General features: G+C 43.9%; 1 protein-coding gene and 1 non-coding gene across 2 annotated transcripts; one reads left to right on the top strand and one right to left on the bottom strand.

The window, feature by feature from the left end:
- Window positions 1-890: 890 nt before the first annotated feature.
- On the top strand, window positions 891-963 carry TRNAT-UGU (transfer RNA threonine (anticodon UGU)). The gene has a single exon. It is a non-coding gene; the product is annotated as a tRNA-Thr (tRNA).
- Window positions 964-4742: 3779 nt separating this feature from the next.
- On the bottom strand, window positions 4743-24928 carry HHIPL2 (HHIP like 2). Its single transcript, XM_053606044.1, has 9 exons — window positions 24713-24928; window positions 20460-21112; window positions 19469-19612; window positions 17511-17842; window positions 16574-16700; window positions 12353-12498; window positions 9012-9093; window positions 6144-6226; window positions 4743-5484 (listed from the first exon to the last, which is right to left on the bottom strand). Exons 1-9 carry the CDS (start codon window positions 24926-24928, stop codon window positions 5210-5212), a joined length of 2058 nt encoding a protein of 685 aa, XP_053462019.1. The 3' UTR covers window positions 4743-5209.
- Between the last annotated feature and the right edge of the window lie 272 nt (window positions 24929-25200).

The raw sequence follows: 25200 nt of genomic DNA, 5'->3' as shown, positions 1-25200 counted from the left end.
AAGTATAACAAGAAATTTACAAATGTTTGTTCATTGCTCTAATTCAAGCTCTGACACTCTCAGGAGGGCACACAAAAACACCACAATAATGAATGCCATTCAGCCAGACACGCCACATGTCCACATGAACACAGCTGTGAGACACTGATATTCCAAGGTTATGAGCTGTCTGTACAGTGCTGCTAAGATAAGCACAGGAACCTAATTATCAGATCTCCTAAACAGAGTTCAGGGAGACACTTGGAGGGCAGGTGCTTGGAGAGCATGGTCTTCACTCACTCCTTCATGCAGAAACAAATTAGGCTGTGGTGAGAACTCATTCCTTCAGTAAATGGTTCAATAAGCAAAAGAGGATGAAGCATAGTGATCCCAAGCATTAAAAAAAAATCAGGAGCAGAGCTTTGCTTATTCACCCTGTCTCAGTTAGCCTTGTGTGAGTATTCAATAAATACACGTTGAAGCAAATTAATTCATTCAGAACCAATAACTTAATTTAGGAGAACAAAGACACCCCGGTAACTTCTCACTTCCCTAGAAGTGCCAAACTAGAAACAATTTATCACAGAAACAAGTTCAGAGGATTTATTACAACACAAACATACCACTGATAATACAACCAGAACATTAATTTCATTTTTGCATTTTCCCTTCCAGCTCTTGTCTGAATGCACAGCATAAGTATAATTTAGTGTGTTATAATCACAAATGTATGATATTGTGGTTCAGGTTTTTCCATTTATAATCATGCTGTAAGCATTTTTCTTTGGTATTCATAGTTTGCATAATGATCATTGATGATGAATACATGGGATCACTTATTATCACAGAGAGCCACCTGCAGCAATATTATCTTCATTATCTATGAATTTCAAAAATCTGAGCTCTGGCTGGGCTCCGTAGTTCAGTGGTTAGAGTACTGGTCTTGTAAACCAGGGGTCGCGAGTTCGAGCCTCGCTGGGGCCTCTGGCTGATTTAAAATGACTTTTTTTCAAAATAGAAACCCCAAACTAGAAAAGTGATACTGAGAAAGTTACTCTGGCAGTGTCAAAACCTAGGCCTACCGAAGTGCCGATAATGAGCATCCTAGAAGTAACCCGGAAGATAAAATCCTGGAACCCGACAAAATCCTGGAAAAACGGAGCAGGGGTAGCTCGGGGAGACGGAATTTTGCTCTGCAGCTCCAGTATTGCCGAGACCTGCGGTCCTGAGCATCAGAAATAGGGGCTTAAGGCTCCACTAGCTTGTAAAGAGACACGGGGACCAGCCTGCGTTACAGAAGCAGAGACCACGGTCGCGGCGCTGACCCGGGAGGCGAGTGGCCTGAGGCGGCCGAGGCGGCGCTGCGCCTGCGGTTACGCGGCGCGGCCGGTGGGCGGCGCTGTGGCACCGCTCCCCACGGCGTCTACCGGAAGCTGACGGGTGCCCTACCCTGCGCTCTTCCCCGCCGAGAGCGCGGCCAGCGCGGCCCCCGCGGCCAAGGTAGCCTGGACGCCGGCCGGCTCTGTGGCTGACACGTGGCAGCCTGGGCCTCAGAGCCCAGCCCGGCTCCAAGGTCCTGCCTCTTTCCGAAGGGACTACCGAAACTAAACAGCCCCAGGCTGCTTGAAAGGCCGGTGTTTTCCGCTGAATTCCAGAATGCCGCGTGACTACACAGTCACCAGAGGAGAGTGCCAGGAGTCTTTTCTGAACACATTAATTTCACCAGCTCAAGATTTCTTTTCCCAGATCTCAGAGCCAGAGAGTGATAAAGCACTGTGTGTAAGATAACCACAAGCCACGTGTGGCCAGTGAATGCTTGAAATATGGCTAAGTCTGAATTGAGATACCCTGAAAGTAAAATTATACCTCGGACTTAGAAGACTTTGAACCAAAACAAAAAACGTGAACCATCTCATTCTTAATATTTTAATGATGACATGTTGAAGCAATAATATTTGGGATATGTTGAAGTAAAACATATGATTAAAATTATGTATTTTTTAAATGTGGCAACCAACAAATATTTTCAATAACATGTGACTCCCATTTGCAGTTCTCATTACCTTTCTGTTGGATAGTGCAGGTCTGGGGAGCCAGAGTCCTGTGACCTTGTGTTGAAGTTAATTCTTAACCTGACTCACACCAGGTAAACTGGCAGGCAGAGGGCATCTTGTATATCTGACTCACCCCAGAGTCAATACTTTGGTAAGTACTGCATTTGTTAAGATGAAATAAAGTATCTCCGCAACATAGTATTAAACTGTACAAAAAGCAAAAGAATGTATTTCTTAAATTGAGTTAGTTTGGTGAGTGATGCACCTGTAACACTTTCTATTTTGGCACACAAGACTTGAGGTCTGGAGACCTCATGCTTTTGTTGGTCGTTTTGCTCCTCTGTGGTCACGATTATTTCCTGCAAGGTGAGGTGTCCAGAGTGCCTTGAGGAAATAGGACCCACTGATGGAAGAAAATACCTGTAATCATTACAAAAGTATCAGCCCTCCACTAACACTGAATGCCTGTTGGCAAAGCCATTTCAGATCTTTGAATACTTTAGTCCCAGGACTGGGAGTTACTTGGTCATCAAGGAAAAGCATTCTAATCCCATCTCCCTCCAGCCATTACTGGTCCTTGTTTCTCCCCGTTCTCCTGGCACCAGCTGCTCTCTAAGAGGAGCGATGATGTGCATATTTTTCAACTTTCTGAACCTTTCAACACCTTAGGCTTTAAGGATGGTGAACACATTTTGGCTTTACTGTGCCTCAGTGATGCCCTAGACATCTTTCAGAAAATAAAGCCACTTTGGCAGAGAGAAACACTCTGCCCCTCCCTGCAGCTTCCAGTGTTTCAGAGGTCCCATTTAATTTCCTTCTCTAGACTCACCAACTACCTTCCTGTGCAAAGCCTGTATTCAGAATGCCCTGGATTTGGTGGGTGTGGTCCTTATTTTGATACATAACTTCTGAGCATTTTCCTCCAGCTCAAACACTTCAGGCCAGACTGTATTTTTGCCTCATATTTTTTTTTTTTTTGTATTAAAAGATTTTTAACAGATTCCAGAGCACAATAATAAAGTGCCAAGTTTTTGTTGTTGTTGTTGTTCATTCATTGAGGGTACAAAGAACCGGGTTACACTGCTTGCATTTGTTAGATAAAGTTCCTCTTATAAGTGTGTCGCACCCCCCAAGAAGTGGTTCACACTGTGAGCCCCCTCCCTCTTTCCCTCTCTCCACTCCCCCAGTCCCTCTCCCCCAGCCATGTACTACCATCGATTGTCCTCATATCAGAATTGAGTACATTGGATTTTTTTTTTTTTTTCATTAAACCATAGCTGTGTACATTAGTATGATGGTGGGGCACCATACACTTGGTTCAGACCAAAAATCACGCCATAACAAAGATATTTGTATCAGAATATTTATTGCAGCCCTATTCATAATTGCTAAGTCATGGAAAAAGCCCAAGTGCCCATCGATCCACGAATGGATTAATAAATTGTGGTATATGTACACCATGGAATATTATGCAGCCTTAAAGAAAGATGGAGACTTTACCTCTTTCATGTTTACATGGAGTCTTGCTTCTCCATTCTTGCAATGCTTTACTAAGAAGAATTTCAACTCCATCCAGGTTAATGCAAAAGATGTGAAGTCACCATCTTTTAGGGGCTGAATAGTATTCCATGGTATACATATACCACAGCTTGTTAATCCATTCCTAGATTTGGTGGGCATTTAGGTTGTTTCCACATTTTGGCAATTGTAAATTGAGCAGCAATAAACAGTCTAGTTTTGCCTCATATCTTTGAAGAAAAATCATATGAGTGAAATGAGGCAAAGTGAGCTCAAACATTTGGGCCAGAGGTTGGATTCAATCTCTACGGGTTGACCCAAGAGTTTTAGCCATCTTTCGACAAAACAATCCAGGATTTAATGCCCTCCACCCTCCACTTTTAAATCAATAAGCTTCCATTTGTGAAGGAGCTAACAGACCCTGAAGTTCATTTCTGTCCTATAGAGCATTCTTAAGAGCTACAAAGGTAGGTAAGCAGGGAAAAAAAAACCCTATGAGAAAGGCAAAAGCAAAAGACTAAGATGTGATCTATAAATGACCTTCAGAAAACGATGACCAGTGTTTGGCATCTTCCATAGAGACGAAGAATCAGAGAGACTTGATGGATTTAGGTTAGGTAGCTAACCTGTGAGGTTCGGTAGGATTAGGTTAGGTTAGCTAAAGGAAATAGGTGGAATCTGCTTATATAGAAGCCTTAAAAAATAGATGTTCATCCAAACCTATCCAAAGCAGTAATCACATGACCTTACAATGAACAACCCTGGTATCTTATGCTTTTGTTCTCCTTAAACAGAACTGCCCACTGTCTGGATATTTGGCATAATATAGAGAACTTGATGAAGAAAGGGATTATTTTCTCTCTTAGTTCTTAATTTCTTACATACCTAGTTCAAAAGTCACAATCATTTGAGGCCCTCCAGGAAGGCAGGTGCCCAACAGATTAAGAGGAAGCACTGATCTCAGCCCAGCTGAACTGTTCCCTGCCCTGTGGCACTATGGTCAAGTCATTTAATCTCCTAAAACCTCTGCCTCTTCAAGGGAGGTTATATGGCTATAAATAAGGAGCATATCTCAGGGTTTCAAGATAATGTATAAACTTGGCACATCATAGGTAGGCAAATAAAATATGGTTAAGTTTATTATGCTACTTGCATTATAAGTCCAAACAGTAGGTTGTAGGGATACAAAACTGACCCTGGTCTTGTTCACTTCATGAGTTTTGGCCTGGAGAGGGCATTTTTGAGGCAGGAGAGTGAAGTGCAGTTCTTAGGCAGGTATAGTGAGGCATGCTAAGTTTCCTAAGGTCAGACAGGTTATCAAGAGATCAAAGGATACATGTCAATTTGAGCAAACACGGATTTATTACTTCAGGTCTACAAGGCAAAATGGAGGCATCCAGTGGGATTCCAAGCAGGTTTATAGATTGGTGCACACAATGACCCAAGGGCACTGGCAACGTGGGGTGCGGTCATCCCTGCAGCAGCACTACATACAGACAAGGTGCATTGGGTCACTCAGGAGACAGCAATATTTCCCAGAGAGAGGAAGACAATGGGGCCCTGAGCCGAGTGCTCTCTGCCTGTCCCCCCTCAGCAGCGGCCTGTGCTTGGCGAGGTGGTTTCCTCTCTCACCCTGTTGGGCCACCCTGACCAAAAAGTCAAGGGAGACTTCTGCCAGCTCGCCTCTGCTCTGCCAACGGCCTCATCCTGCCACTTTGGCCTTTCCGGCTCTTCTGCTTCCTCCCCTGGGTGCCTGGGGAACCCCCCGTGGCTTTCTTCTTCGCAAATGTTTTCTTGTTACTTGCTGGTGACCCCAGCTTCTTGGCAGAGCCTTTCTGTGATGAAGCCTGGTCTGAGCTGGAAGCTACAGTTGCACTGGAAGATTTTCTAGCAGCTTTCTCTGATTGCTCCTTCAGCAAGTCCAGGACTGTCTCTGAGAAATAATCATTTATTTAGTGAGAAATGTAAATCCAGGAAAGTGGCTGTAAGAAACACTACCCAGGAAACTATAACTGCACAAGGCTTCTTTGATATAATTATTTTCATTAACACTTTTTAATTCCCTTAATTGACCTTGATTTAAATATATTATCTTTTAATAGGGTCGCTCCACTGATACATGACTCTGAAATAGTTTCCTTAAGGTAGTATCCTTCCTCTATAAAATTTTCCCAACTTCCCACTCTATCTCAAGGAAGAATTCCTCAGTCTAGGGGCCCTCTCAGTGCCCTGGACATCCTTCTATCCCAGAACCTCAGTGCTATGTTATTTCTTTATGTGCCTGCATCATCGTCCCATTTGACTCTGAATTCCTGCAGGTCAGAGACTTTAAGTGTTCCTGGCTGTATCCCCAGAGCTTAGCAGAGTGCCTGCCATGGGCACGTACTAAATGAATAGTGGCAACTGAATAAAGGAAGCAAATATCCGTCCCAATCACTCTCCTGTGCACAGGAGATGCACAGATTGAGGCCTACAAGTAACAGTCCCCCCAGGGAGAATCTTGAGGCCCCCTCCCCACCCAAGGGGGTTACAGAGTGCACTGCCTGCACCTCAATGCCAAGGCATGAGCCTAAGACCCAAATGTGAACTCACTGGCAAGCGGCCTGAAGGGGATCCTCTCACTCTTGGTTTTCACCGCTACTGGCTTGTATTTACACTTTCCTGGGGGTGCCCGCCTAAAAACACAGACAGAAAGGGTGAGAATACGAGAGACTTTGATGATGCAACCAGGATTTCAAGGTCACCAGAAGGCATACATTTGCAAGAATTGGGCTCAGACCTCATTTATCCATGGGGATGGGGTAAATGTAGAGGGAAATTTGCTATGAGCTCAGGAGATGGAAAAGAACAGAGACACTCCTGGGTGCCTCGAACCCTTGAGAGGAGCACAGCCACGTGCTAGTCAGGAATGGCTTCTCACCTGGTGACCGAGGGCAAGAAAATGTTGCTGAGTCTCAATTTCTGCATCTATGGCACAGAATCAAATAGGACTCACCTCACAAGGAGATAGCAAAGATTAAACAAGAGCTGTGTGTCTGTCACACTGTCAATAACTGATAAAGAATGAAATTAAAAAAAAAAAAAAACCCACTTGAAACAGGACATACAAGAGCCCCATGGATGAGAATGATGACAACGATGATGGTGGTGCTGCTGCTGCTGGTGCTGGTGGTAGTGATTCCCTTTAAAGAAAATTTGTTCTAGAACTCACAGCATGGCCCTTACATAATGCCAGCATCTCTGCCTAGTAGCACATTCATTCTTTTTTTTTCCAGATTAATATCCGGGTACAAACCATTAGGTCATATAGTTCACGCATGAATGGTTAAAGCCAGAGCGGCAGCTGTGTTCTACACCCAGGCAGTGTGCCACATATCCGTGCATTGTCCCCATTGGGCGAGAAGGTTCTGAACCCTTCGCCCTTCCCCTTTCTTGAATTTGAGATTTTCTCTTGTGTGGGTCTGTGATTGTTAATCTCCTAGTTTCAAATTGGTATTGAGCACACTCATTCCTAAACTGCTTCTCCTCCGAGTGCATCTTCAAAATAAAAGGGACTTCGGAGACGGAGCACTGCCACAGGACTGAGCGGAGCCGGAACATCCCAGTCAGTGCCTGCTGCCTTCTCTCCGCCTTGCTCCAACTCTGTCTCTCACTGCCATCGCCCCCGCCCCAGGGGGGAAAAAGAGGAAATTCATATATTGCATAAATACTTATGAATGAAGGCTTTATAAATATTAACTCATTGACCCTTCATAATGAGTATATGAAGGGTACTATCATTAACCCCATTTTACAGAGGGGAAACTGAAGCCCACACAGGCTAAGAAAAAGGCCTCAGGTCATACAGCTAGTCACTGGCAAAGCCAGTATTCAAACCCAGGCTTCAGAGTCCATGTTCTCAGCCATTGTATTTAGTAGTCTTAAAAGAAAGAAAGGGTAGGAGGAAAAGACAGGAGGGGGAAACGATGGGTAAATTGATCAACTGCCCTCCGAATGCTGGGATTGACACACTTAGTGCAAAGACAGATGAATAAGTAAGACAAGCAGAATGTGGTCTGCTGCCATAGAGCTTTAAAGAGCCTGTGCGACTCAGGGTAGTTATAAGTAGTGCAGAAATGACTTTGATCCCCAGAGAACTGAGCTTCTACTCCAGGCCCACTCTCACTGGCTGTGCCTTGCCTGGGGCTTCAGTTTCTTTATCTGTAGATTGAGGATATTAACCTGCCTCCCTGGAATTCTGTCTGCATTAAATGACAGCCTGCACACACAGCTCTCAGCACAGTGCCTGGCACACAGCCGTAACTCCGTAAATGTCACCTTGAGAAAAAGAAGAATGAGCAGAGAGGTCTTCAGTGTGAAAAGGCTTTACCGTTGCTTCCTGTGTGGCCTCTCTTGGCTGCTCTTAGAAAAGAGGGGAGTTAAGTTATCCTCCAACAAAATCAAGAAAGTGCCAGAGGAAAGAAAAATGGATTCATACTGGAAGACTATGAGTGGAAAGAGCAGACCTCCCCACCAGGACATTATTAACCACCAGAAGCACTTTAAACGTCCAGGGGCTGCCCCAGCCCCTAAGCATAGCAGACCCAGCAGTGGAGATAGCTCAGTACCTACCGAAGGCACCACCCCGTGGCAATCTGAGCACCACCATCCACAGAGGACTCCAGACACAGCCTCAGGGGCTGACCCTCTTCCAGGGACTTCTGAGCCCACACAAGCTCACAGCCAAAAGGAAGCTGAGCAGCGCCTGGATCTATTTCCTCAGTGGCTACTGAACACTAACCTAGATATGTGAAACATCAGCCTCAGAAGGAAGTCTTCCTCTGTGGGTCTATCTGTAAGCTAATTCGTGGGGAGGATTTCTTGCTCTGCGTAAGAATCTTGAGATAAACCTAGTGCATGGCCCAGACTCGGAGGGACACACGGCATCACCTTCCCCGGGGAAGATAACCGGACCCAGACTCAACAACCTCACAGACGGGCAGCTTCTGACTGCTCCGTTGAAGGCTGGTTAGCTTCTGAGAGAGGTAGGTAAAGCAGCAGAAATAAAAAGCACAGGGTTCACCAAGGGATTAAACACTGAATTCCAGAAAAGGTCAGATAGAGATAGGGCAGCAATACTTATCCTGTTGTTAGATGACCCCAGACAGAAATATCCAGAAGCATATTTAAAAAAAAAAAAATGGACCAAGAGGCCTAATCTGGTCATTGGGGAAGGGATTAAAGTTCTCATTTCCAACTGCAAAGAGACAATTTCCCAAACATTCCCTAATTTCTATAGATTCATTGTTCTGTACAGTTGTTTGCCCAAACTGCTGTTCATCCGGAGCATGGATTTGCTTCATTGGTAAGATTTGGTAATTCTTAGGGGGTGCGGGTGGGGTAAGGACTGTTCCTATGACCTGCCATGGATATCAGGATGGAGGAGAATGCGCCTGGGAAGAAAATCATGCCAAACCTCACCTCGAGGGGTCAACAAACTTGTAAATAGATCCGTGTGGTGCATAGGCACTTGGGTAAGAGGTGGCCAGGAAATACAGCTCCCCTAAGGAAACAGGAATGGACAGGCTATCAGAGGACATCAGTCAGGGCTGACACACACAGCAGGATGCACAGAAAACAATCAAAACGTACATTTCACATGAGACAAACACGTAAGGCAGGGAGCCCCAGAACCTGATTAACAGCCAGGCCTCCACTGCACTGCATGTGTGTGTTTATTGGACAACAGCCTTCTCCCTTATCATCTCTTTGCTCTCCAAACCTTCGTCTCAATGCACCTTCATTTCCTTCCCCACCTCTCTCACAATGACAGGGATTCTCTGTGAACCCCCATAAAACAGGCAACCTGCAAGCTGAGGACCATTTGTCAGTCACCTTCTTTTGCCTTTTCTATAGTCTTCTTGTTTCCCCTGAGCCTCACTCTCTTTTTTTCCTCATTCACCCTATTTCCCTGTGACCCTTCCCTCCTGAGCCTCTCCTCTCCATTTTCACACCCCACAATAATCACCCCTCCTGCTCCGTGCTGTATCCCCTAGAAAGAGCCCAGCTTCTTCTCATTTCCTCCTGTTGGAACCTCAGAAAACACTGTTCCTTTCTGGTAGTAACAACCTTATTCCACCTTGCTTTACAGTCATCTGTGGGGGACAGTAATCCTCCCCTACTAAAAAGGTCTGAGGAGTAAAGACACACCCTATCCTGGAGTCAGTTTGCTCTGTCTGATTGGAAACCTCAGACACCATTCAAAGTGATTTACCATTAGATGAACAAGTTGTCTACCAAGGGCCTGAATATACATGTGTACCTGTCACTGGGGGGCCCCTCCGAACCATGCAAAGACTTTCTTGGTCTAAAAGGAGAACAGAACACCCTGCCTTGCTGCATTTTCCCTGCACATGACTGTAGTTTGTGTAAATCACATGTCACCACAGGCCATATGCTTTCCACCCTGTATTTTTGAATTTTACCTGTAGTGTCCAACTGCTATTTTTAACATATATTTGGGGGGGAACAAAAAGCTATGATATACCATGTAAAACAAAAATGTAAGCATTATTGGCTCGGCGCCCATTGCACAGTGGTTATGGAGGGAGCCACATACACCAAGAGTGGCGGGTTAGAACCCGGCCCAGGGACAGCTAAACAACTGCAACAAAAAAATAGCCGGGTGTTCTGGCAGGCACCTGTAGTTCCAGCTACTTGGAGGCTGAGGCAAGAGAATCACTTAAGCCCAAGAGTTTGAGGTTGCTGAGAGCTGTGACTCCACAGCACTCTACCCAGCATAACATAATGAGACTCTGTCTTAAAAAAAAAAAAAAGGTAAGCATTATTAATTTGACTAACTCTCTTGGGAAAGTGCTTCACTGACTGACATTCAAGAAATCCAATCAATCAAACCTGAGCATGGGCAGGCACTCAGTCAGCTCGTTACTTACATAAGCTGTCAACTCTCAGAACTCAGTAAGCCAACTGCAGCCACAGTTGAGGCAGAGTTCAGGTTCTAATTCAAAAGTGACTTACCCAAAGCTGATGACTGATAATAAAATAATGAAATCATATTCAGATTTTAAAATGTCTCTAAGAAGGAAGGACTATGCCAAGAGCAAATAACACAAAAGCAAGCAACTCTAGAAAAAAATCACTTGTTTTGCAAACTGCTTCACTGACTTCAGGGTTGCCCTCAGGCAAAGGCTTGGGAAAATCTTGGCAAGTTTACCTCATAAAATTCAGCCAAGGACACTTAGTGTTGTTTGCCAGATGCACTAACTGTTTTCTTAAAAATTGCCTGTTTTGTTCTGTGAGAAATCTGCAAGCACAGCAAACCATAGCGCCAGAGCCAGGGTTTCTCTGGCCCCCTCAAGAGGGGTAAGCCACAAGGGGCTGCAGCCCCAGGTGCCTGGGAGAGCACCCAGCAGGGGCGAGGCCCCCCCCATGCTGCAGCTTTCACACAATCTACTTTCCACTGAGCCTCACCTTGCCAGCCTATGGTTTCTCTCCTTTCCTCATATGTTTAGACTTCCACTTTGGAACTCACATTGATTTTTCCCTATTATGAATGCTTGAATTTTCCAAAGACTCTCTACTCCTCTACTCATCTCTATCTATTCATCAGCTAAATGACAGGGAAGATCCGGAGCTAGCTGGGTATGAAGCCACCCCATGGCATGGAGTGGAAAGAAACCAAATTGTTAGGAACTCTTTAAGGCTCTGGTTATACCTACTGAGAACCGTAGGTCTGGGAGGGACCCTGAGAGACCATTCCATTCTCTCCTTTGCCTCTTAGAGTAAGCATGGCTAGATCTAGTGCCAAATACCGAAAAGATCAATGTCATTGTGCAAAACAAAATAAAATTGATTTAAAATTTGAAACTTTTATCTTTCAAAATGAAACAAAACTTATTCAAAGCTAAAGTTAAAAATCTGTTTTCTGATTACAAAATGTTGGGAAATTTATTACAGAGTCTAGTCTCTCTCCCTCTATTTCGCTCTCTCTGTCTGTCTCTCTCTGTCTCTGTCTGTCTCTCTGTATCTGTCTGTCTCTTTCTCTGTCTCTGTCTCTCTTTGTCTCTCTATCTCTGTATCTCTCTCTGGCTCTCTCTCTCTGTCTCTGCCTCTCTGTCTCTCTGTATCTCTCTGTCTCTCTGTGTCTCTCCATCTCTCTGTCCCTCTTTCTGTCTCTTTCTCTGTCTCTCTGTCCCTCTCTCTGTCTCTCTATCCCTCTCTCTGTCTCTCTGTCTTTCTCTGTCTCTCCCTCTCTGTCTCTCTCTCTCTGTCTCTGTCTCTCTCTCTCTGTGTTTGCTCACCGATGGCCTTAACGTGTGTCTAGCATGTTTGCTGAGTAACCTCTTATATAGCTAACTATTCTTTTCTCAGACATCTCAAAAACTAAACCTCCTTTTCCCACAAACTCTTGGCAGGGCCAGGGAAGAGCCTGGACCTATCAGTGAGGTGTTCATCAGAGATAACCTCTCCAGGCAACACCAGTAGGATAAACATCCACTGCCTGGTTAGTCTGGCCCACTGTTTGCCCTGTCCATGTTACTACCACTGTGGGTTAGAATAGATTTGCTCCTCACAATGAGTTGGGCGATTCAACCAAGAAGCTGTAGATTGGCACAGTCTGCTTCCTCACTGATGAAATGAGCATAACAATTATATCATGGGGCTTTTGTGATTACTAAATAAGGTGAAAAATGTGTGACAGTGATAATAGCAGACACGGTAATTACAATTTATACAAATGCTCAGTAGATACCTGTGATTACTGACATCTCAGTAAGCAGAAACCAAATAACCCCATTTACCTGCTTCATCTTCAGCAAAGGAGATGATGAACTTGCTGTGGGGACTGGTCAGTCCTGGGAAGGCACAGGACGTGGTGCTGCCCAGGCAAATGTCCTGCTTCTTCCATTTCTTGGTTTTTCTATCTTCCTGCAAAGCCATAAGTCGACTAGATGAAAAATAAAATCTTATATTTTAGGAATCCATATTTGCACTCTGCCAGATTCTTTTCTCCTAGAATAAGGGATCCTTGAGTACTAGGACTGGGTCTTCCACTAACAAATCAATAAGTAGCCTCCCCCCAAGAACCAAAAAGCTGCTCAGTCACCCACTTGCCTTAAGTGGGGAAGCTCATTTTTCTATCATTGAAAGAGTTTGGTACCCTGCAAAGGTTGTACCACTGTAAAAGACTGATCTTATTTGTGCTAGTTATCCAACATCTCTAAGCATTAATTTCCAATCTGTAAAATAGGGAATGATAACATAATTTACCACACAGGAGAGTTGCAAAGTTTCAATAAAATAATGTATGTAAAGATTTCACCAATACACCAATAGTAAAGACTCAAAAACTGCCACCTGTTATAACCATTATTATTATATCTATATAGTAGCAAATAGATGAATCATGTCTATCACATATCTGAACTAAAATCAGGTTTTTAAAAGAAAAGGGAAAGGAAGTTAGGAAAATGAGGGGTATTCATTAGAATCACCTAGAAAGATTTATGGACCCAGAGATGCCCAAACCAGGTGATCCTGATGAATCTATCTCAGTTAAGAATCACTGCATATGAACCAAGTATATGTATGGGGGAAGGGTGGTGAATGAGGGTTATGAGAGAAAAAAACGAAGAATAATGAAATTCCAAATATCTGGTAAGTATCAGCAAAGGACCTGACCAGTTAGCAACTCTACCCCATCTCGGTAATCAGGAACTGCAGCATGAAAGAGTAATGTCCTTTCTAACGACGATGGAGTAACAAGAACCAGATTCACCCCTCCCCATCTTAAACAGTCAAAGCCTGAGCACAATAGGACAATGGCTTCAAGGACACGGAAGTTTAGTCAGGTAGGAGTGTGTTCTCCAAGAACTAGGAAACAAATAAGGTGAGCCTTGTAATTGGTCCAGTTTACTACCTTGGCAGAATTCCAACACAGTTAGGGGAAAAATAGGCAAAGCCAAGAAGACTCCTCGAGCTAAGAAGACACTGCTGGGAGTCCAGGAAGACCAGGTCAGGGCGGCAGATGTTGCGAAGAAGAAACCTGCACAGTGAGTGAACTCCAGAGACCTACAAAGCCCCCCATACACTTAGTATTCACCAGTATACTCAACAAGGGAAAGAATCAGGAAAAAAAAGTGCTTGGCACTTACTTGGGGTCAGGCATAGTATAGTATGGGGGTAGTCGTAAAGTTCTAGGGAAGTTGTACCTCAGTTGTATGGAAAAGAAAGCTCTAGAAAAAGCACCTCTTTGGTCCTGCCAAACAAATACCAATAACAGGACCTGAAATTATTAAACTATTTCCAAGTAATTTAACTGTGTCCCAGAATAAAACTAAAAAATATTTATAGGGCAGTGCCTGTGGCTTAGTGAGTAGGGCACCAGCTGCATATACTAAGGGTGGTGGGTTCGAACCCAGCCCCAGCCAAACTGCAACAAAAAAAATAGCCGGGTGTTGTGGCGGGCACCTGTAGTCCCAGCTACTTGGGAGGCTGAGGCAAGAGAATTGCCTAAGCCCAAGAGCTAGAAGTTGCTGTGAGCTGTGATGCCACCGCACTCTACCGAGGGCAACAAAGTGAGACTCTATCTCTAAAAAATAATAAATAAAATAAAATTAAAAATACAGAAATACAAAAACATCTAGTACCTACGAAATAAACTAACAACTTCCGGCATCCAGTCAAAAATTACTAAGCAAGTAAAGGAGAAAAATACAACCCATAATAAAGAGTAAAATCAGTCAACACTGACAGAGAACTGAAATAGTTGTTAAAATTAGCAAATAATATCATTAAAATAATGATTTTTACTATATTCTTTATGTTCAAAAAGTTAAGTGGAGACATGGTGATATAAAAAAGGCCCAAATCAAGCTTCTGGAGGTGAAAATCCACACCAGAAGGACCCCCAGAAAATCTTCCTTTAGTTGGAAACAAAATAACACATTTGAAAACAACATGTGAGACAAAGAAAAGGGAAATCAAAAAATATTTAAACTGAATAAAAACATACAAAAAGAAAAAGAAGACATAAATGGACAATTCTATCTAGAGTAAGTGACATCACTATAGTTCTAAAGACATTAAAAGAATAATAAGGGAATATTATGAACAACTTGATACCAACAAATTTGACAACTTAGGTAAATTGGCCAAATTCCTTGAAAGGCACAGTCTTTCAAGGGTCACTCAGAAAGAAAGAAATAAACTGAATAGTACATACCTATGAAAGAAACTGAATTTATAGTTAAAATTTTTCCCACATGAAAACCTTCGGTCCCAGAGGGCTTTTCTTAGAAGAAAGAAGCACACAAGGAGGAAGTAACACAGGGCGGCCACAACGTTGGTGTGCAGTTTAAAATATGTGTCTAATTTAAATTGCACACAAACGTTATGGCCACCCTGTACTTATTTTACAAAAACTCTTCCAGATAATTGAAAAAGATAATTCATTTTATAGAGCCTGATTTGCCCTGATTCCAAAATATGGCAAATATATTACAATGAAGAAAAACTATACCCCTATAGCCTCTATTCCTTCACAAACATAGATTTTAAAATTCCAAACAATATGTTAGCAAATCAAATCAAGGTACATATAAAAAGGATAATACATCAGAACCAAGTGCTATTTATCCCAGAAATGCAAGATTTCATTAATAATTTAAAATATCAATCAATGAAATTCACCATATTAAGAAATGAAAAATGAAAAAAATCACGATTCTTTAAATAGACACAAAGAAGCACTTGACAATTCAACATCTACACCTAATACCCATTCTCAGAACACTAGGATCTGAAGGCAATTTCATCAGCCCAATAAAGAAGAAGCACAAAACACCTACAAATGACATCATATTGGTGTGATTCACACAATAACACAAAACTAATATGATGGCAATTCTATTAACCACTGTACTGAAGGATTAAGCTAGAGCAGTAAGCCAATAAAAATAATAATAAGAGGTTTCCAATTCAAAAAAAGTAAAAGTGTCTATGTTGGCAGACAACGTGATCTTCTACACAGAAAATCTAATAGAATCTATAGAAAATCTATCAGTATGAATAAGGATTTCAGCAAGGTTGCCAAATATAAGCTCAATATTTGAAAATTGGTACATACTATCAATTAATCAGAAACTGAAAGTTAACAAAATAATATTTTCCACAGCATCAAAAAGTATGAAATCCTTAAACATCTAAGACATCCACATTGAAAACTATAAAAGATCATAGCCATTTTATTCACAATGATCCAAAACTGGAAACAAAGTATCCACCAACAACATGAAGAGTAGATGAATAAACTATGGAACAGTCATATGACTGAAATCTTTTAAAAGCAATAAAAGAGACACGCAACCATTGATGAATCTCACCGACACTGAATTAAGGAAGGCAGGCGCAAAAAGAAGAGTGCATACGTTATGATTACTTACTAATATATATAAAGTTCCAGAAACCAAACTAATGTGAAAGTGGTTATCTCTGGCTGGTGTGTGTGGTGGGGGGATGGTACTGACAGGCTATAAGCAAAAAGGAACCTTCTAGGGTGATAGAAATATTCTATATCTTGATAAGGTTATGATAATATGAGTTTATACATTTATAAAACTTTATACAACTGTGCCCTTAAGAGATTATATTTTGGGCTCAGCACCTGTAGCTCAGTGAATAAGGGCACCAGCCACATACACCGAGGATGGCGGGTTTGAGCCCGGCCGGGCCTGTTAAACAACAATAACAACTCCAATCAAAAAATAGCCAGGCGTTATGGTGGGCGCCTATAATCCCAGCTATTCAGGAGGCTGAGGCAAGAGAATCACTTGAGCCCAAGAGTTTGAGGTTGCTGTGAACTGTGATGCCACGACACTCTGCTGAGGGCAAAAAAGTGAGACTCTGTCTCAAACAAAAAAAAAGAAAAGAAAAGAAAGAGATTATATTTCACCATGTGTAAGTTATGCCTCAATAAAACTGTTAAAATAAGAAAGGCACAGGAGACATCAGCCCTTCCTTACCCACTCATGAAGTCCCCAAAGATGTAGAGGCCGTTGAGATTTGGGGATTCACACCCACGGTAGACATATCCTCCAGTCACTGACTTCCCCACGGCATGGCCATATGCATAGATGGGCAGGATGTCATCTGTCCAGAGCAAGGAAAGAGAGTGCGTGTCATGCCCAAAATTGGGAGCTTCAAGGAAGAAGAAGGGGTCTTTTTAATGCAGTTGCCTGAATCAGTGAAGAACACTTTATCTCTCGGTCTTCAGCAGATAGGCATTCAAGTGAATAAAGAAAAATCTTTATTGTTCTCAATAGACCAGCCACAATATGCGTGAGCTTCCTATTTGACCGTTGAGTGATCTGCAGGCAGAGGGGAAGCCAAAATTTCCCCCATCTGTGAGGTAAAGACTCAGAAATCCACACATTAAGTTTTCCACCTAGAAATCCACACATTAAGTTTTCCACCTAGGTTGATATGGCAAATACTTGCAAAGGTCTTTAAGACTGATCCGTAACTTACAGGACAAAAGAGAATAAGCAATAGTGATAAAATCAGAACACTGAAATTCCGAACTGTCATTTCACTACGCTGTCCCTACTGGGAAATACATGAAAACATACAGCCACCAATTGTGCTCTGTTCTCAAAAATAGAATACCTAAAAATCATGTGGGCAACTTATTTAAAATATAGGCATCTAGGTCAATCCTATTTTCCCAATCAACTTAGAATTAAAATTTACTAAGTCTGAGATAGACCGTACAAATCTACTTTTTAACCACCACTGCCAAGGTGTCTTTGGTGCCAGTGGCTGGAGGACCACTCAGGGAAGTGCTGTTCCACAAGGTACAAACAAGCACCATTCAAACAACCTACGAGAGCAGGACACTGAGGACACACCTCCAACCCACTCAACTCATTCAAGAAATCACCCAGGGATCTTCTTACTTACCCAAAGAGGCATTGTGACAAAGTTTTTTGTCATAACATTCAAACCCTTCCTTTGCTCTCCAGCCATAGTTCCCGCCTTTAACGATGAGATCAATTTCTTCAAATCTGTTCTGACCCACGTCCCCACAGAACATTCGGCCTCGGCCCTGGTGTGTTATGGGGTCCCCTCTGTCCACAGCACAGCGCCACATGTTTCTGACCCCATAGGCATAGATGGCAGGGTGGGCCCCTAGCTCGGAAACAAATGGATTGTCCAATGGGACTCGGTACCGCTTGCCATCTGAGCCTGCCCCATTCACATCAATCCTTAACACTTTTCCCAGCAGGGAACTTCTGAAAGAAAGACCAAGAAACAGGAATGGTTAAGTAAAGGCACAGGACTGGACTAGACCATCCCAGAAGGGCCAACACATAGTTGATGCCAAGAGATTGCTGGCAATCGTAGGGAGGAGACAAGACTTACTATTTCCTTTAAATATATACAAGATGTTAAGACGTCCCCATTTTTGGCTCAAAGAGAACTAACAAACAGAAGTTTGATGTGATCCTGCTCCATGTGACCCTGAGCAAGTTGTATCTTTAATTTTTTATTTTAATGATAAAGATGGTTTCTCTCTGATTTGGTCTAATACTATACTTTTTTTTTTTTTTTTGTAGAGACAGAGTCTCACTTTATGGCCCTTGGTAGAGTGCCGTGGCCTCACCCAGCTCACAGCAACCTCCAACTCCTGGGCCCAAGCGATTCTCTTGCCTCAGCCTCCCGAGTAGCTGGGACTACAGGCGCCCGCCACAACGCCCGGCTATTTTTTGGTTGCAGTTCAGCCGGGGCCGGGTTTGAACCCGCCACCCTCAGTATATGGGGCCGGCGCCTTACCGACTGAGCCACAGGCGCCGCCCAATACTATATATTTTTTAAAGAATATGGTTTTATTGTTTATTCAGCAATATGATCAGTAAAAAGAACAGAGGCTTTTGAGACTAAGAGACTTTGCCAGTGACTATGCTCTCTGGCCCTCACTTTCCTCATTTGTAAAGCAGGGGAGAGTAACACGACCTTGAGGTGTGGTTGTGATACAACTGTCAAATGAGTTATTGAGTATGCATCTCTTAATGCATGCAATGCATGAATCATACTAACTATTTGACAGATGTAAGCTTTGAATGATTTTTAATCTTGATGTATTTATTACGAGGAACAACAGGAGCCACGTGCTTACTGGGTGCAAAGGGCAGAAGGACCACATGACCTTCATCTAGACAATACAGCATCATTGGGCTCTGATACCATATTGTCTTAGTGAGAATTTGGTTCTGCCACATACTCATTGTATGACCTTTGTCCCTCTGTTTTCTTGTCTGTAGAATGGATATCATGATAGCCAAACCTAGCATTATTCATTCATTCCATGTGTATTTATGGAGTGAATTCCTTGTGCCAGGCACTGTTCTAAGTGCTCTTTCCAATCATGAAGTCCCCAAAATTCCAATCCTTCGCTGTTCTGAGTGCTGGCAATATACCAATTAACAAAATAGATAAAAATTCCCGCCCTTGAAGGTAATTAGAATTACATTGTCAAATACATGTAAAATATTTAGAAAGATGCCTGGCACACCGCAAGCACCCAATACATATTAGCTCTCATTATCTAACTTCCCAAGCATCTCCAGGGCCTAGCACAGTGTGTGGAACTCAGAGTTCAATATTATTGAGGTGAATTGAATTGAATGATTAGTGTGATGGCTAACAAAAATTCAGAATTCTTAATTCTCCTTTTAACTTCCAAAGTGCACTATGTCTGAAATTTATAGGATATGAAACCAAGTGTTGCTTCCATTTGCCTCACTGGAGGGGATTCCATCTTCTGCAGTATGTGATTTGGGTTTGACTTCATTTTCACAAAAACATTACACCAAGGACTCACTCTGAGGAAGCAGGGGCCTGGTCTCCATGCAGCTTACTTGTTTTGAGCATTTCCAAACTTGCCAAAGGGATCCCCAGCCTGTCCTCCATCCCCAGTAAATATGTACATGTAGCCATCTACATCAAAAAGAAGCTGCCCACCATTATGATTTGAAGCTGGTTCTTCTATCTCCAAGATGACTCTTAGGAAAGAAAAAAAAAAAATGTGCTCAGCTTTGACACAAGCTGAAGCTGCATCCTCTCGGGACACCAAGAAATGGCTGGTTCGAGCCACCAAGATCTGCTAAGCGCCAGCCAATACTCAATTCCAAATCTCCAAGGACCACAAAGCAAATAGCTTTGGGGCTCTGAGATGGCCCCTGATCCCTGTTCCAACTCCTGCATGGATTATTTTTCCTTTATACCATGACTTCCTGAGCTGTGTAAACACAGCCAGGGTAACAACCAGCCTCCCCCAGGACTCTCTGCTTTATTAAAACTCCCCATCCTTTCTTTTGAGAAACTTAGCAGGGGTTAGTCTGTCAGTTCTTCATGCCCTTTCCAATCCTCTAACCTGTCTGTAATGGGAAAAGAGACAAGGCAGAAAGAAGAAGGAAAAAGGCAGGGTTGTAGAGTGGCAAGAGCATGAGCTGAGGGCCAGTTAGAACTGAATCCTCATCTGAGCAGGTGCCAAATCTCCCAGATAAAGGGTCTGGGATCGACAGCCACACAATAATCAGAGACTGCTATTAAATTTAATATCGTGGTATTATCTATTATCATTCTTCAAACCCACATGGCTGCTGGCCCTTGCTCACCCTCTGTAAAGACAAGCAAGCTTGGTTTTAAACAGAGTAACTCTGAGGTGGTGGCTGTACCCCATGAACAACCTTGACTCATGGGCAGTCCTCAATCAACAACAACCCCTTTCTCAACATTTGACCTAGTGCCCCAAGACTCATAAACTGCCTCTGTCTCATCTCGAGGGAACTGACTGGCATTATTTCTTAAGCTAGTACAAAGTTGCAGATTCTTAAAACTGTGTCTCACCTCTCTGATTTCAGGTCAGCTTTGTTGGGATCAGCACGAGAAACTTTCATCTCACTAATCCGGATTTTTTCTACCTTCTTTTTGACCAGACATGAATAATAAATATAGAACTTGCGGTTGCGGTGGAATTTGGGGTGAAAAGCTAGCCCCAAGAAGCCTCTCTCATCCCCAATCCACGGAGAGGTCAGCACGATGTTCTTGAGGTCCAAGAAGGGTTGTTGCAGGCGACTCCCATCAGGGAGATAAACCCACACCACTCCTATCTGCTCAGCCACAAAGAAGCGATGAGTGCCGTCCCCAGCATGGACCATGCAGACCGGGTTCCTCAGACCATTGGCCACCTCGGTCAGGCAGAGCTGCAGGCAGCCCTGAGGGTCCTGGGTCACCACTCCCAGGTTGCGGTTGAGATGGTCGTTCCTCAGGACATTGGGGAAGCAATAGTCCTTGTCAGGAAGGTTGAGGAGGTGACAGAAGCGGGCGCCATCCTTCACATGGGACTCCTGGAGGCCACGGTCATTGGTCAGCAGGGAGATGGCAGAGTGGCAGCTAGAATGGAATGCAGAGCAGTAGTCCGAACAGAGACCGGGCAGGTTGCGCAGGGGCGTCTGCAGGTTCTCAGCATGGTAGAGGTGGGCTGCATAGGGTGAGCACTCCTGGACAAGAAAAGGAAACTCAACCTCAGCGGTCAGACTGGGCACGGTGCGGCCTGCCTCAAGTTTTGAGTAAGCAGAAAGAAAAAGGGGTCTAAGAAAAACAAAATCAGGATTCTAGAGTTTTTGTTACCAACTGCTGCTAAATGACTTCTCTTCTCCTTGACCTAAAGTTTCTACTGGGTTAATGGTCCTGGAAAGAAGAAAAACACACACACAGGTGCGTACACACATGTACACATGCACACACACGCACACACACGTATACACGCACACACATACATGTATACACGCACGCACGCTCGGACACACGTATACACGCACGCATGCTCACACACGCGGGCATGCATGCTCACACGCGCATGCATGCTCACACACGCACGCAGACCTTTCTCGTTCCCTGCACTGTCACTAGCATTTCAGCTTAAGTCTTGACACTTAGTTTTACTAAATGATGAATGAATATTTTTATCAAAGGCAATGCTACCAAATTTCACAATCTTTCCTTCTCCTATAAATACTGTATCTGTAACATGTCATTTCTTTATACAAATCTGAAGCAATCTGGCAAAAGTTTCATGTTTGTTAAATCTGGGCACTGGACATACTGTGTTATTTAATTTTCTGTGCTTTTCCATAGTTTTGAAATATTTTACAATTAAAAATAAGAGTGCCAAAATGGACATTCAATGTACCACTCCCAGGAATTAAGTCTCTAGCTATTTTTCTGCTTATTTAAAACATGTAAGTGTTTAATGTATGCAAAATACCATGCTGAGAGCTATGCACACTTGAATAATGAAAACAGGGCGATGTGACTGCTCCTAACACAAACTCTTGAGGACTACATGCCCAAAAGAGTTTCTGCTTTCCTTTGGGAGGAAAATAGAATATTAGGGACAGACAAGCAATTCCCAAGTGATAAAAGACAGAGTAGACAAGTAAGAAGGGTTTAAAGCAGTGTTTTTCTAGCTTTTTTTTTTTATCTCATGGCACACTTGAACCTATAGCTAAACTTCTTCAGCTCACTTAAATTATGTTAACCAAAAAAAAAAAAAAGTAAAAATAAGGATATACTTACAGTTCTTTGAACTTCTTTTAAAAATAATTTAATTAATGATCTTTAAATTTTTCACAGCACACTATTTGAAAATCACTAGTTTAAAAGATACAGTTTGGGGCCGTGGAGCAGAGTGGAGTCCATGGGCCCAGTTGCCTCCTTCTGATCACTGAGGGCTCCCCCACAGCCAGCTGGCCTGTGCAGAGCCCTCCCCTTCACCTCCCGCTCCCACTGAAGGACCAGCAGTATTCTTCATGTATATGTGAGTTCTCTGTTCACTCTTATTTCCCCCAAATGTAGACTGCAGAGCAAGCTCTTCATTTTCAGGAGCCCAGCTCTCCTTAGGCTGTTTCTGTTTAGATACTTTTCAGAGCTGCTAACAAAGAGGATTGTGAGGGTGTTACTGGAATTTCTTTCTTCAGTTGGTCCTTGGTCTCTGGGATTCAAAGAATGAACCCACGGACCACAAATCAGTGGTAAGACAGGATATATTAGCCAGAAAGCAGTAAAAAGCACCAGGGCTTCTGGCAAAGGGAAAGACCCAAGTCAGAGTCTCCACATGGGTCCTTTGTCTAGGGGTATACACAGTTTAACAAATGAATGGATATAGTCCCTTCCACGTGGGGCAAAATATCAGGGCATTCCCTTCACAAAATTGCCCCGGCCTGGGAAATGGGGGGGGGTTGGGAGGGGGTCCTTGCTCAGCCCTGAATGGGAGAAACCTGTATTAAGGGGACATTTTTCAAGTGTCCTGAAATAAGGATGAAATACCAGGGGAGATAAGCAAGGGGTCTACGAAAACTCATCACCACCAGAGCACATTCTTATGCAGCTGTTTAGAGTTTGCAGAATTGCTTCTACCCAATTAGCTCAGTTACTAAGCCAATATTTCTATAAGGATGAAAAAATCAGGGTCCAAGAAGAGTCTCTGCTATGCAGCTTTAGTATTGAGACTTTTCTGTGCCAGGAACTATTCTCTGCAGTGGGGGTGCAGCAGTGAGAAAAATGCACCAAGTTTCTAAGGGTGCCGAAGGAGCTCAGAAAACCATCACACAAGCCAGAACTGCTGCTACCATGTTTCAGCACAATGTGAGCAAAAGGGCACAAGATGTGGAGTGTGAGCATCTAGTGCCCCAGGACTAGACCTTGGGTGAGCCATTTAAAACTCCAGACTCCACATCAGTAAAGTGGGGGGGTCATAATACACATAACTGCCTGCAGAATCGCTGCTGGGTACATGTCACACAGAGAGGGGAAGAAAGTGGGCCTTGTAAATTTTATCAAATAGATGTCTGTGAGGTTGTTTGGCTGAAATTATTCTTATTCCTCAAATTCCTAAAACAAGAAAACTGCTGACTTTGGCTTTCTGAAGTCTCACACCAAAGGGGAGACGGAGGGAGAGACATTTTACCAGGGAAGATCTCAGTGTCAGTGCTACTCATAAAAGCTCAACTTCTGCTAAAATGGTGAAGTCTCCAGCAAACAGCCAAGAGCTGGTGCCTGAGATGAGAGCGTACAGCCTGCGGCAGTGCCTCCCAGGTGGCTGGCTTCTGTGCCAGGGTCAGCTATAGTTCTTGGGAAGCTCAGTTAACCTCTCCCTAGCCTGCACGGGGAGTTGGGGCAGCCAGTGCATTCTGGAACAGGGGCAACGGGAGTCGTAAGGAGATGGGCACATAACCAAGTAACTGCACTGAGCCCCCAGGAGGGTCTCAGGTCAAAATCTGCCTGTACTTCCTGTCTCTCACCCCCAGCACATAATTAGGGTGCATCTCCCCCTGTAGCCTCTCTCAGCAGCTCTCCAGTGCAGACCTCTCACACCCATCATGTTTGCAGGCTGAGCTCAACTAAGGCAATGCCTCCTAGGGATGTGGATTTTGGCAGCTGGAGAGCCAGGAGAAGCAGGAGCTCTGTGAGTCCTTGTACTCAGCAGCTTGAGGCTCTCTCATACAGTTCTGAAATGCTTGGCAGACACTCTGAGAAGATCCCCTCTAGCCCCTGCTGCTACCATCTCAGTGACAAATCACTCAGACAAGCAAGGACTGGACCCCAGCAGATGCCACCTCTCCCTCCCTTATACATCTGGTAAATGCCACAGGTATGAGTGCCCAACTCTCCGAGCACTGCCCAGGGAATATAAACAATGGCCGCTCTGAGAGCTCCATGGAAACATCCCTCCCATTCTTCTCAGCAGGACCCCACAGGGAGAGTTTGGGGAACATGTGGAAACCTCAGTTGTCCAGAACCCACAGCTCCACGGGGAGGCACCTGGCAGGTGAGGTTTTAAGGGACAGGGTGAGCTGGGTGCAGTGGCTACGCCAATAATCCCAGCACTTTGGGAGGCAAAGGAAGGAGGGTTGCTTGAGGCCATCAGTTTGAAACCAGCCTGGGCAACATAACAGCCTGTGTCTACAAAAAATAAAAAAGAAAGGGTTGGGTGCTAAAAATACCCTCCCCTTAGAATCCATACCATGCAGCCCAGCACCCCAAACTTCTGGGGCTAGAAAGCACTTTTCACTTTCCCTCAGGGTTAGGCTCAGACCTACCTGACAAAGGATATCTTTAATGTAACCTCCACACAATTCATGGCTCTTCAGATCAAAGTACTCCATGATGTCCTGGTACTGAGCAGCAATGCGGCTGTCCTTGTGCTGGTCACAGCAGCCGAAGGACTCGTAGTCAGAGCAAAACTTGAGGTGCAGGCGGGGCTGGAAGGGGGGCCCATAATCCAGACATTGAGGGTGTCCATGCAGCAGGCCCATATTTCCAAACAAGAATGTGAGGGAGAGGCAGAAAATGCCAGGAAAAAACCGGGGGGGGCGGGCAAGCCAGACCACCACACTGACTAGGAATGAACTTGCTCAGCATTTTGGCCCTGGGCACACTCAGGCTGCTATGTTTGCTCAGGTTGACTTCCCTGCTCTGCCCAATTCCCTCCCTCTCTTCCTCCCCACACTCCACCCTGTTTTCTCTTCCTTCTCTTCCCCTCCTCCCCCCACCAAGTTCACTGAGACGGTTTCTGAGCAGGGTCCCT

This window comes from Nycticebus coucang, chromosome 10, assembly GCF_027406575.1.
Source record: "Nycticebus coucang isolate mNycCou1 chromosome 10, mNycCou1.pri, whole genome shotgun sequence".
NCBI lineage: Eukaryota > Metazoa > Chordata > Mammalia > Primates > Lorisidae > Nycticebus > Nycticebus coucang.
This window is presented reverse-complemented; position numbering and strand designations above follow the sequence as displayed.

Coding starts and splice junctions, on each gene's coding strand:
- HHIPL2 (XM_053606044.1), bottom strand. CDS start 24,928: ATGGGCCTGCTGCATGGACACCCTCAATGTCTGGATTATGGGCCCCCC. Junction 6,227..9,011: donor AAGTTTGTTGACCCCTCGAG/GTGAGGTTTGGC, acceptor CTGTGTTTTTAG/GCGGGCACCCCCAGGAAAGT. Junction 5,485..6,143: donor CCCCTTCAGGCCGCTTGCCA/GTGAGTTCACAT, acceptor ATTATTTCTCAG/AGACAGTCCTGGACTTGCTG.